This window comes from Micropterus dolomieu, linkage group LG20 (assembly GCF_021292245.1).
Source record: "Micropterus dolomieu isolate WLL.071019.BEF.003 ecotype Adirondacks linkage group LG20, ASM2129224v1, whole genome shotgun sequence".
In the NCBI taxonomy this organism is placed as follows: Eukaryota; Metazoa; Chordata; class Actinopteri; order Centrarchiformes; family Centrarchidae; genus Micropterus; species Micropterus dolomieu.
The window spans coordinates 28,168,137-28,181,583 of NC_060169.1; the positions used below are offsets into that span (position 1 = coordinate 28,168,137).

Here is a 13,447-nt window from a genome sequence, read left to right on the forward strand (position 1 = left end):
ACCTGCTCTCCATCATTCATTTCAGCCTCCTCTGTGCATATGGAGCAAGACTGCACATTTTCTTGTGTGTTTGTACGCGTGAGCACATTCACTGAAGTTCTTTTGAGAACAGCATATACTAGGTTTATATTAGCATCATGGCCTCCGTGCAGACTCTTCTGACAACAGTTAAGCAAATGGAATGAGCAGTTGTGCCAAAAAGGATTCATGGTCCGAGAACTTGAACGCTATTCTTTATTAGGCAGATGGATAACATTGTTTGTTTCAAAATATTTACACAAATTATATTAACAGGATAAGGACATATGATATATAGCGAGAAAAAAGTCATATGGTAAACAATCCTTTATGCCCATTTTATATTTTCTTTAATGACAGAATGGTCCATTAGCACACAGCTCACGCATCTGTTCATGATCAAGTCTTCTTCCCACCTCACAATGAAAACAGGTCAGTTTACAAAAAGGACAAATGAACAAATGCAACACAATTCTCCAATGCAGTCAAATCCAGCAAAAATAGCAATTAAGTCATGGTGACGCAAGTATATGATAGTATAATGTTTTGGTCGTCTGTGCTTTGAACAAAAAAAGTGCGAGATTTCTTGAAATGTTTATGTTCAAGATTAAATCAAAGTACAAATATAGCATGCCTTACCTTCCGTTTTAGTGCTGGAGTTCACTCATGATTAAATACATGTACATTTGCTGCTACATGAATATTTGCTTTGCACAATTAATGATTCAGTTCAAAGGCTAGGTTAAGCAAGTGAAAAACAAAACCTTAATATATCCACACAATACCTGCCTACAGTTTGGATGTCTATTGCTTTTAAAAACATCGGCCTTAAGGGTCAAGTGTTACACATGTGTACATGGACAGGCCAAGATGACAAAAGGCTTAAAATTCAAACTAGTACTCATAAGCAGAACAAAAAAAAAAAAAAACACACACACAATGCAATTGTAATAGGTAACTGCTGCCACCTGGTGGTGGTTTAGAGAACCAGAGGTTCAGTTGCAGCCCCTTCATTGCACCTATGCCTCATTATAAACAAAGTCATTACAAGTGAATATAACAGCACAGACAATAGTTAAAATTTTATTCTAGTTTTATTTTCAAAAGCAAACAGAAAAAAAAATCACATAATTGCAATGCACCCTGCCAAATAAATCAAACAGTGGCGCTAGTTAATCTGAATGCATACCCCGCTGGGATATGCTGTTGTGAAGAAGCACTGTTGCCTTTTTGCTCACAAATTGCCCTATTTTCAGTGGTTGATTTGCTTTAGTAAACTTAAAGCTGCGTAGACTTGCTGCTGTCTCAGCAACAACAATCTTCAGTAGAAATGCAAATAGATACACATGCAAAGCAAACCTCTGGCTAATTATACATCAGTCTTACAAGGTCTGTGTCCCTGAGCGCTGGAAAAAAGTGTATTGCACAGCATGTATGCTCTTCGTAGACATATATTTAATACAGCGCATCTGTGGGTTGCCAGATTGAAAAGATCTTAATAAAGCTTACTGTACACTAATTATACTTGCAACACAGATGCACAAGAACTCTTTGCTTATATTTAAAAAAGGTGTTGGTTTGGCAATTTTTTCACTCATTTACAGAGGACCACAAAGACAAAGGGGAAGGTACACAAAGCTACGTTCATCTAAGTCCAAGCAACATGGTGAGGCAATTTATGATGATCTGGGGAAAAATTCTCAAGTATATCATAAAACATAAACATTACAACTCTAAACATTGCAGGGTTTGTTGCTCACATGTGTTTTCTGACATATTTTCATCTTATGACTAGCTTTTCAGGGGTTTTTTTCTGGTGGACACCAAAACACACACACACATACAACTTTAGGGATGACAAAAGTCTGCAATAAGACATTTCTTGTGCAGTGGCATGGGGAAGTTGTTCCTCAAAATCTCTATAAGGCACTAAAATTGAAAATAGAAGCACTCTAAAAGCCATGTATACAAAGGCAAGCACAGGACCTATAATATGGCTCTGCTGTGGCAAATGACTTGAATTTGCTAAATGTCGGAGGGCAGATGACAGCAGTGCAGTGGATACAGTGTTATGTCTCAGTGCAGTCAAAGGAGAGTTCACGGTCATCCTTAGTCATCTTTTTTGTCAGAGGTGCCATCTTCCTGCTTTTCCCCTGAACTGGTCTGACAGGCCAATTCCAGATCACCTGGCGTCGCCTGCTGGATAGCTTGGTATCTCTGAAGCTCCAGGTATGTGGTGAAGAGCTTTGCGTACTCCGGGTGGGTCGTGGCAAAGGCTTGAAATTCACCTGAAGAATCACAGGCAGAGCAGCTTGGGATAAGGGAAGCCAACATAATAATGATAAAACATTTTCCTATTCCATAATATTCCAGTGGAAATACAAAAGAAGGATAGATGATCAAACTGTATCTTGGCATTAGACTTTTGTATTAACCCAGAGTCTACTCACTGAAGGTGATGAAACCAGAGCTGTCAGCATCAATCTCCTTGAAGAGCTTGACCATGTTTAGATCTGACACACCCAGAGCTGAGCGCAGCAGAGAAGTAAACTCCTCTCGTGTGATTCTCTCATCCTCATCTGTATCAAACAGCTGCATGAGAGAGGACAGAAACATAGAAAAATGTATTTCATTTTCCAATTTTTGCATGTTCAGGAAGAATGATTTTAGGTGCGCAAAAAGCTCACACAACATTGTTATTGGACAAAAATAACTTTTCAGTCACATTATATAAACACCAGAACTGTTTGTTGAGAACCACATTTGACCTTGGCCAGCAAACTGATTCCATGCTTTCTACAACAGACAAATATTGTTAACTTGACATTATCCAAGCCCTTTGAATGCAGCATCTGCTCTTCCTACAGTGGTGCTGCTACTATCTGCTGTGCTCTAAGATCAACTAAAGGCAGTGCTGGGTGATTCAGCATAAATATCCTACTTTTTTGCATTAGGCTTATTCCTATTGTAATTTTAATATTAACTTTTTTATATTCGGTATAACAAGTGCACATTATAGCTATATGCTGTAGATACAGACGGGTTTCTTGTATACAAACACTAGTGGATGCCCGCGCATGTTTAAGTAGGCTACTAACATAAATATTGCCCATCCACATCTTGTAAACAACACTGTGTTAAATGGCGGCTTGGTTGTGAAAGGAAGACGTAAAATACGGACATGGTCTTGGTTAGACAGTGTGGTCACAGGTTGATCTGTCTCCCATTTTAAAGAGTGATGGTTGGCTGTACGCTCTAGAAGTTGTTTTATGCCACGACGACAGCGGAGTGAGAGGTGATGACAGCGTAGGTTTGTGGAATATCGATCTGACTTTGATTTATTTTCCCACATTGATCTGAGTTCGAATCCTGTGATAAAAATATTTTTTATTTTATTCGTTTTAAAATGCTGAATGGTTTTTCTACATGACATGTGTTTACTGACGCAGCCTCCAAAGTCAAATATGTGTAATTACAACATTTATTACAGATAATGTTTGACATTCACAGGAAGAGCAACTTGCCCTCTTCCTGTTTTCAACATTTTCCGTAACAACAAGCTACGTTCAAAGCGTGACAAAGTGGTACATGACAGGTTTACACCACACACGACTCCAAAGACGAATCAGAAAGGTATGTTTTGACTTTTTAATGAACAACTACAGAAAGAGGCATTCGCGGGGACAGCTACGTATTCGCTTCCTGTTTTCAACAGCTGTCGTATCTACGACAACAGACGCATTCGGCTGACGGCCACCAGTTAACAGGGCCACTCGTTAAACTGAAACACCGGCAGCTAACGTTAACTTTACTGCCAGTGAAGCATCCACTCGGCAGGAGAGAGTGGCGTTAATCAACTTGTTGTGTTTTGTAAAAGCATGCAATACTTCTCTTATAAATAACGTTACATGTGCAGAACACTAACGTTAATGTTAGTTCAAATGTCGACACTTGATTTTTTTTTTTTATTTCAGACAGTGACGTTAAGAAATGTTATGTACTGTAAAAAGCATACTAATTGATGCTGTTATGAATACGCGATCAGTTAAAATGTCGGGAGGGACCTGCTTTGTTTTGTATTATTTTTAAATGGCTTAACGTTATATCCATAGCCTACATGAGACAGCATGCTCTGGTCTGAGAGGCTGCACTGTTTTCAGTTCGGCTGGTTGTTGACTCCTCAGGTTAATTAACGTTATTGTTCCAGTAAATTGGATTCATTTCTAAAACAGGTTTCCCGTCACTTTTAAGGATTGGGTGCGGTGGTTGAAAGTAACTGTAACGTAACGAGTAACGTGACTATTTACTTTTAATACCCAGTAATAAGTAGAGTAATATTATTACTTTTTAAATGAGTAATAAGTAAAAAGTAAGTCATTACAATGTCTGAGTAATTTGCCCAACACTGCTGCTAGTAAAGTTGTAAACTAATGTGCCTAGTGGCGCGCGCATCTTGGTGATGGCATTGCACAGAAACCCATCTATACACACACTATGTGTCAGAGTTTGTAGTTACAGCATCTCAGAAATGTCTGCTTTACATGGTACTACAACTAAAGTTAAAAGGATAGAGCAATAACACCCAGTCCTAAAATACTGTATGTCAGCAGGAAATGTATGATGCAATTTAATGACCATGACCAATGAGAAACATTTCTGATACAGTGTTGATTACAATCTTTGAAGAATTTGTGTATTTGTATTCAGTGTACAATAAAATACAGTACTGCATATTCTTCAGGCCCTAGTAGGGGCACAGCAATGTCAGAATATTCCCTTCATACCTTGAATGCCATTCGAAGAACTTCTTCAGTGTTAGCTGGTCGACACAAAATGGTCACACCGATAACATACTCTCTGAAGTCTATGGTGCCATCTCCGTTCTGGACAGTGTCAAAGAGACAGCAATAAGACTACTTAATTTGGTCAACGCACAGATTATTAGGATGGACAGTCGTTTACCCTTCATGGTCAAAAAATATAGTCTTGTCTGTCATCATGGATGTTACGAGAGTATATGTGATTTAATAAGAGACAAAAGCACAAGTCGTTTCTATAAATGACAATTCTCTATTACTGAAAAATTATGGGGCATACATTTTCTGAGGAAAGCAGGATTGAACTGGGTGTTTTTATGCTTTTAATCCTCCTCCCACTCAAACTTCTGGTAGACATACCAGGGAAGGGGGTCAAACTACTTAGATCATAGTTTCCTCTTCTGGTATAAATCCTGAACACACACCACTCTCAATTTTACTTTCATTGGTACACATGAAATGCAGTGAAGTATTATGTGCATGGTTCTGTAAACTGAATATTAAGACTGTTGTTGTGTTTTTTTACTCTACTTAAGCTGTGTGTCAACCAAAGGAATTTTACTATTTTCCATTCATAATTGTACTATTTAGTGGTCCAAGTTGCTCTGGTTTTACAAAAACTAAATATTTGATATACATGTCCCTCACTCTGTCAAACAGTGCAAACAGCTCCTCAAGGGCTGGGTTGACAGGTAGCTTCAGGAATGTGGAGAACTCCTTGATGGTGATCCGTCCTCCTTTACACGAGCTCGCCATGGCTGCGAAGCCCTCCAGCTCCTTCCTCACATTGTCCCATTTCAGACTGAGGGAGTAGGGCACAAGGAGCCATACGTGTCATTGTCAATGTCTCTGCCTGGTGATGCCTACAGTGTACTTAAGTGAGATGTTCTTACTTGAGTTTACGGCTAATTTTGGTGAACTCAACCAGGCCAGCCTCCATGGGCAACGTGAGCTCGCCAGCTGAGATCATCAGGCGGCAGTCTTCATATGTGTGGTCTGTCACTGGAACTCCCAAGGCCCTGAAAGCAGACAGTTTGCATATACAGTGGTCATTGTATGATGCAACAGGCAAGGAACTGTGCTAACTATGCTACAGTCAGATTAGAGGGATGCAATAACCAAACTCATTGTACTCTGATGTAGTTCTAATGTCAGTAAAAATACAGAATATTTGGTTAAATTTAAATTGTGGCCATCATATCCATCATATTAAATAGCATACTCTCCATCACTCACCACTTGTTTCATTTTCTCATCAACTTACATGCACATGCATTTAAAACACTTTAGAACTTTAGAACACTTACTGGGCCATAGTTTCTCGCACTCTGCTAGCAAACAGGGCTGGGCTTTTCTTCTCCTGCTCTGTGGGGATATGCGGTGGCAGGAACTGAAAAAACAGAGCAAATAGACAAAAAAGGTCACAAGGAAGGTCGAGCAGAAAGTAAACTCCTCCACATTTGCACTTGATAGCACACAGTGGGACTGATACTACCAGTAATGCTTATATAACAAAAGAAAGTTTCCATTTCTTCACATCAAACATTCATTTTGTTTATGATGTGAAACCACTCTGTTAATGGAAACAAAAACAGTTTGTAGTATTATTATATTAGGATGCACACTTGGGGGATGCCTGTTACCTCTATCTCTACTGTGGTGTACAGCTGGCACAGAGTTAGAAGCAGCAGCGTCCTCCTGCACATAACACAAGCAGGATAGTCAGTTACATATGTACAGGGTTCCTACACCTTTTCCATTTCAAAATTCCATACTTTTCCAGACTCCGATTTTGAGAATCCTCTGTAGACTTTTCAGATCATAATCTGATGTTGGAGTACAAATAGCTAGATGTTTATTTTGTAAATAAATAGTTGAAATCCATCTATTAGAAAAGAAAGTTGGACAACGTTCCACTGTCAAACATCTGTTGCCCAAAGAGGAATTAAACATACTCTACTATTATTTCCCCCTAAACTGAATTCCAAAATCCTTTCTTTCTAAGAATTACAAATGACAGTATACACAAAACGTTTTATAACATTTTTTTAATGGAAATCTATCTGTCTATCTATTAGGATAACCATTAGCACCAGCATAAGCATTGGCTATCCTTCCTGGGGTCCATTCAACTGTGTGTTAATAATGAAATATTGACTATAACTTTTACATATTCTCCAAAACTGCATCAGGTTACAGGACCTTCTCTCTCGCAAACACATCTCAAAATAAAAAGTGCTCCAGGCTAGGCTACTGGACAGAGCATCCCACAGAATGAACTGTAGTGGGGGAAACAAGAATGATACATTTCCCTATTCAAATCTACTTCGGTAAGCGTTAATTTACCTAGACAGTACGCACAAGTAAAGTTTGTGTGGCAAACACGCAATTACAAATTGCAAGCACTGTCTTCTTCCAGGCTGACAACATGTTTAGCGTGTGTGTCTGTGGCAATAGTTGGTTACTGTGCCACAGCATGCGTGTAAATTTAACATGTACAGCGGATTACATTTACATTTATTCATTTAGCTGACGCTTTTATCCAAAGCGACTTACAATTGCTATATACGTCAAAGGTCGCATGCTTCTGGAGCAACTAGGGGTTAACTGTCTTGCTCAGGGACACCTCGGTGGATGTGTCGCAGTAGGAATCGAACCCCAAAAGCAGTGCGGCCTCGCCACCCCCTCAGATATCGGATATGTGACACTGAATAACCCTGGTCACTAGTCATGGCCGATCAAGCTGAAAACAAAATAGGAGCAATACTATGGAAACACAAATATTTTTCCATACTTTCTTTTCTTTTTTTCCAAACTTAACTATACCTGGAAATGACTAAAATCTAATTCCATACTTTACCGTTACGGCGTAGGATCCCTGTATATACTGTATTGATTCAGTAACAGTTGTTGCAATACAAGGCAATAATGTTGCTGTTGTGTTATAATTGTGTTAACTGTCTAAGAAAAAGTAGCAGCAGACACCGCCTTCACCAAACATGAGACGCCTACAAAACTGTAGAAAACATACTTACGAGCTGAAACCCTGCCAAGTCCAAGACACTGTATCCTGGAGGAAAACATAGAGAGGAATGTATAAAGCTTCACAAAACATTAAGACTGCGATGTAATGGAATACACATTGTTTTGTGATATAGCTAAGATTGCAGTGTTGGCAGTTCTCTTTGTGACTGTTTGCATTCAAGTCTGACAGTTCAGCCAGTCAAATTCATAAAAACTGAAATGGCCAACAACATGAGAGGATGTCAACTATACCGCAAAGATTTGCATATTCAGCTTACTGATAAATCCATGCATACTAATTATTAATACTGTAGGTCTATGTACGGTACCCCAACAGGATGTAGTAGAGTGTGGTGGGGCCTCTAGTAACCCCTTGATGCCTGAATTTATTTACAATTATATAAGAAGATGTATTATTTTAGTTTTCATTTGCTTTCAAGATGATTCTAAATTAAGTGGAGACTGTTAATTTGTCTATAGAACATAGAAAAGATATATATTCAGGTATGATGTGTAGGTATGATGCAATTTAGCAATAACAGGCATAAATGAAAAACCAGCGCTCGCAAAAGGTTCGAATATGCACAAACAGGCATTGGGGGAATACATACGCTATCTCGGCTACAGCCTGTAAGGAAGCAGTGTGATGCGAATTAGCGATAGTCGGGGTTAAGGGGTTCTCAAGACGTGAGGTGACGTATATTGATGCTGCATTACAATCACAATATCTCACCAGTTTGTTGGGATATCTCATAAGCACAGGCTGCACAGGTACCCCTGGGATAAAGGCACCTAGAGTTGGGGAACACACATCATCATGGAGACATTCTCCCACCTCACTCACAACCACTTTTGTTGGCATCAGCTGACAACAAGTCAATGCACAAACCACATGACATAATAAATGACTGAATGGAGCAGTGTAGTATCAAGTGTTATTTCTGCTATGTAGCCTTTCCGCTCAGTGGATTATAGATTATAGATTTGAGTTAAGTGAAAATGCTAGATGCACAGATGGAACTGTCAGTAAATACACTCACTGGCCACTTTATTAGGTACACCTTGCTAGTACTGGATTGAACTACCTTTCGCCTTCAGAACTGCCCTAATTCTTCGTGGCATACTTTCAACAAAGTATTGGAAACATTCCTCAGAGACTTTGATCCATATTGACATGATAGCATCACGAACTTGCTACAGATTTATTGGCTGCAGATCCATTATGCGAATCTCCCATTCAACTACATCCCAAAGTTGCTCTGCTGGATTGAGACCTGGTGACTGTGGAGGCCAATGGAGTACAGTGAACTCATTGTCATGTTCTAGAAACCAGTTTGAGATAATTTTGCTTTGTGACATGGGGCATTATCCTGCTGGAAGTAGCCATCAGAAGATGGGTACACTGTGGTCATAATGGGATGGTCATGGTCAGCAACAATACTCAGGTAGGCTGTCGCGTTTAAATGATCCTCATTGGGGCCCAAAGTGTGCCAAGAAAATATCCCCCACACCATTACACCACCACACCACCCCACCAGCAGCCTGAACCATTGATACGAGACAAGATGGATCTATGCTTCCATGTTGCTTATGCCAAATTCTGACCCAATCCTTTTGTTTCCTGTTCTTAGCTGGCCGGAGTGGCACACTGTGTGGTCTTCTGCTGCTGTAACCCCTCTGCTTCAAGGTTGGACGTGTTGTGTGTTCAAAGATAGTATTCTGCACACCTTGGTTGTAATGAGTGGTTATTTGAGTTACTGTTGCCTTTCTGTCATCTCAAACCAGTCTGCCCATTCTCCTCTGACCTCATCATCAAGAAGGCATTTTTGTCCACACAAAAACTGCTGCTCACTGGATATTTTCTCTTTTTGGGACTATTCTCTGTAAACAACCATGCCATGTTCAAAGTCACTTAAATCCCCTTTCTTCCCCATTCTGATGCTCAGTTTGAAACTTCAGCAAGTTGTCTTGAACACGTCTACATGCCTAAAGGCACTGAGTTGCTGCCATGTGATTGGCTGATTAGCTATTTATGTTAACAAGCAATTGAACAGGCATACCTAATAAAGTGGCCGGTGAGTGTCTGTTAAAATGTTCCTTGTATTTAACACTTTTTACATTTACATTACATTAAATTCACGTATTATATCTTACCTTGTTTGAAAGTGATAAGACATGAACGATTTGTACATGTTCCCTCTGGAAATATCAGAACCTGAGGAACAAAGCATCATTACTAAATGTTAAGATCCTATTCTGTATAAGTCTGTAATGTTATGTTACTACTACTTACAACGGGCAAAGTATGCTTGTGAAATAATTATACTTGTATTAGAGCTTTGGCTAATTCTCTTATAGATTAAAAAGGAAATGTATATATACAGCGTGATCTTCTGAAACTGACAAAGGAAACTAAAACCAAACCAACATCCGGCTCCGGATTTTTCTGAGGTGACCAGCTCAGTACAAGTGTTCTCCGCAGCTATAGTCCATGCTAATACCAGATTTATATTAGGTCCATTTTTGCTTTGGGGGAGGGTGGGGGTTGTGTTGTGACAGACCTGTGGCCAGTGGCCTCCTGACTTTGCTCTGCTGTCAATCTCTTGGATTGTATTCTTCCTGGAGTCTGGGTCCTTTCTTGACACAAGCACTGGCTGAAGGCAACGCACAAATCCTGCAGAGAGGGCAAGGCACACACTTCAATGCACACACTAATTGCTTTTTGTCATATTCTTCACTGATTATTTCATGTTCAGGTCTCATTTCATTGCATTGTTTTAATAACATTAAATAGGGCTGGGCTACTTCATTAAATGGTTACCTGCTGATAATATCACTATACACACACACACACACACACACACACACACACACACACACACACACACACACACACAGGAGGTTGAGAACACCACCACAAACAGATAAGCCCCTACTTCCTTTTACTGGCACAGCAAAGCAAATGAAAAGTGTCTTACTGCCAAAAATGGGTGTAGCCAGGTTCTCAACACGGGAGACGGTGGAGGGCAAGCCTGCAACAATGCACACAATCCCATCAAAAAAGGTGGAGTGGGGGGCCACAGCTAGGATGGGGGCCTCACTGCTGCTGACCTGCTTGCCCTTGACCACCACTCTGAAGCCCATGCAGAAGTAATAGGCCCTCCCCAAGGCAGCCATCACGCACCGACACATGAACCTGGAGATGACCAGAAAGTTTCAGATTATTGAATTTATAAAGGAAATTTTGCTAAAAGCATAAATGAATTTAGATATATATTTCTCAGCATGTTTTGTTACACTGTCTTTATTACTGATAATAACGTCCAGGGCTATTATGGGGTGCATAATATCAGTATGTTTTTTAACAAATGAAGTAATGGAGTTGTTTCAGTAACAGGAAGAGTTGCGTCATTTTGTACACAAGAATGTTCCTGTTAGCTGTGGAAATGTGCCTTGTGCATGTAGCAGCTACTATCTGTGCAACTGAACAGTTTAAAACGCTTTGGTACTTAAGAGGTAATACTAAAATCATTTGACATTTATTTACATCTTGTATTCATACTGTGCACATTGTTGAATATTTCCAATTGGATGACCCATTTAATCAATTTACATAATAAAAATATGCATTAGAAGATGAAGTTTTGTTTTCTGTTTATAAAGAGAAAACTCCCTTTTTCAGTTCCTTTCAGTAAGCCGTGCTAATACCACATGACTTTCTGAGAACTGAGCTTAATGCCTGTGGTGCATGTGGAATCTAGGAAGCATTATTCGGCAGTAGTACAGGCAGCTGCACATTCTTCAAGTCATGTCAAGAACTTATTTTGAGAAAGTGCTGCCTTCGCTGTATTTTACCGTGCAGTTGGCCAGGTTCCCGACACAGGTGACGGTGGAAACACACCGCCTTTACTGCTTCTTGCTTTAGTAAAATTCACTATTTCAGAACAGTCCAACTCAACATATTTTTGTTAAATATCAACATTCTCCACCAATAGCTAAAATTACATGCCATGGATGGGAGGGCTGACCTGAGAAAAAGATCAGTGTTAGGAGCCAACTACATCTTTGTAGGTTAGTATAGGTAAGTTTAATATGGTGCCAGAATGATGGTCACAATGTTCAGCTATGCGGTTGCTTTAACACCGCCCTGGTAGAAGTAAAGTAGCCTAGCAGTAGAAGTGGAAGTAAAAAATGACATACAATCTGAGTAACCATACAAGCATTAGCTCAAGCTCAATTTACTTGAGAAAACATATATAATTTTCAGTATGTTAATAAAACTGATGTCAATAAGGAAATTGTTAGAGTTTTAAGTGACTGAAGTGATTGTGTGTCAGATATCTGAAAGGCCATGGCTTTTGATGCCAGTCTGATGTGATCTGGTGTGCAGTGCAGTGGGATGTTTGTGTTGTAGGCCTATTACCGTCTCCAGCCGGTCATTGGTTCCACAGCTCCTTTCAGAGGATGCTTGAAGGTTATTATGACAGCCACTGGCCATGTCACCATGAGAACCAGGGACAGAAGGATGGCGCGAACGGGGACCAGGAAGATTCCCAGCAGGACACACTGCATAGAGAAAGGGGTACACACACACACACACACACACACACATCATTTACAGTCCTTCCACCATGCAGGAACACTGCTGACAGAGGTAACCCTGGTTGTTGACATTCCTCAGAGCAGAAATGTGCACGAGTCTGGAAATCCATGCCATCACTGGGCAGCTTTCTAGAAAGCACACAACTGCTCTCATTGTTTGTGCTGCACATAACGGGGCTTTACAAGCCGATTGTCAAATCCCCTTTGGAGAAGATTACAGGCCCTGGTTTCACATAAGTGTGTGTGTAGGCTATAATCTCATACGTCGGATGAAACACAGTGTGAGCCGTGTTGCCAAAAACGATGACTAAATATTCTTCAACAGCTTGCCTTCAGCGACACTGACCATTTAAGTCATAACCGCCATACTCACTTTTATTATAGCCGCTTTGGTTAGTTTGGTGTCTTGAACAAACGGGTTGATGACCGCAGGCAGGAGCAGAGACTGTTGCCTCGGCAGGGCGAATACTCGCTGTGGCGGCATCGCAGTCCGGTGAACGAGGAACACGGGCAAATGTTTTAGTCGAGGCTCCGCTATGTTATCATCTCACTTCCTCAACTGGGACCCTGCGCGCTAATTTCCCCCCTTATCACACGATCATGCGGGCTACCGCAGACACAAGCAAGCGACAGCGGATCCGGGACTAGCGTTTTTTCAAGCTCCACCTCCTACGTGGTAGCAGCGGTGCTCGTTGATGATCGGTGTTATTTTTCAAGCCTACATGCGGTTTTTCATCAGTTTCCCCAAATCTGTGAGCCATCATTATACTTTTAGCACGGTGCCACCCTTCCATTTGTATTTCTAATGTAAGAAATCGGATGAAATGTAAAAAAAAAAAAAAAAAAATGGTGATGCCAGTTCTTTGTGAAAATACTACTGGGGTTTTATAAATTTGTGCTGAACGTAAATCCAAAGATCCCAGATTTAATGCACAAGTAGGGAATAAACCTAGATTTCAAGGGGTTAATGTGACATAGTTGTTTAC

The 13,447-nt window shown here is 40.3% G+C and overlaps 1 protein-coding gene across 1 annotated transcript; it reads right to left on the bottom strand.

Moving 5' to 3' along the window:
* Positions 1-1,093: 1,093 nt before the first annotated feature.
* On the bottom strand, positions 1,094-13,124 carry lpcat2 (lysophosphatidylcholine acyltransferase 2). Its single transcript, XM_046033065.1, has 14 exons — positions 12,835-13,124; positions 12,283-12,425; positions 10,838-11,055; positions 10,421-10,533; positions 10,014-10,074; positions 8,593-8,651; positions 7,871-7,905; positions 6,479-6,533; positions 6,143-6,225; positions 5,729-5,854; positions 5,484-5,637; positions 4,803-4,901; positions 2,469-2,610; positions 1,094-2,306 (listed from the first exon to the last, which is right to left on the bottom strand). Exons 1-14 carry the CDS (start codon positions 12,943-12,945, stop codon positions 2,128-2,130), a joined length of 1,578 nt encoding a protein of 525 aa, XP_045889021.1. The 5' UTR covers positions 12,946-13,124; the 3' UTR covers positions 1,094-2,127.
* Positions 13,125-13,447: the final 323 nt, after the last annotated feature.

Coding starts and splice junctions, on each gene's coding strand:
- lpcat2 (XM_046033065.1), bottom strand. CDS start 12,945: ATGCCGCCACAGCGAGTATTCGCCCTGCCGAGGCAACAGTCTCTGCTC. Junction 7,906..8,592: donor TGAGATATCCCAACAAACTG/GTGAGATATTGT, acceptor GTTTTCCTCCAG/GATACAGTGTCTTGGACTTG. Junction 6,226..6,478: donor ACACCACAGTAGAGATAGAG/GTAACAGGCATC, acceptor CTGTTTTTTCAG/TTCCTGCCACCGCATATCCC.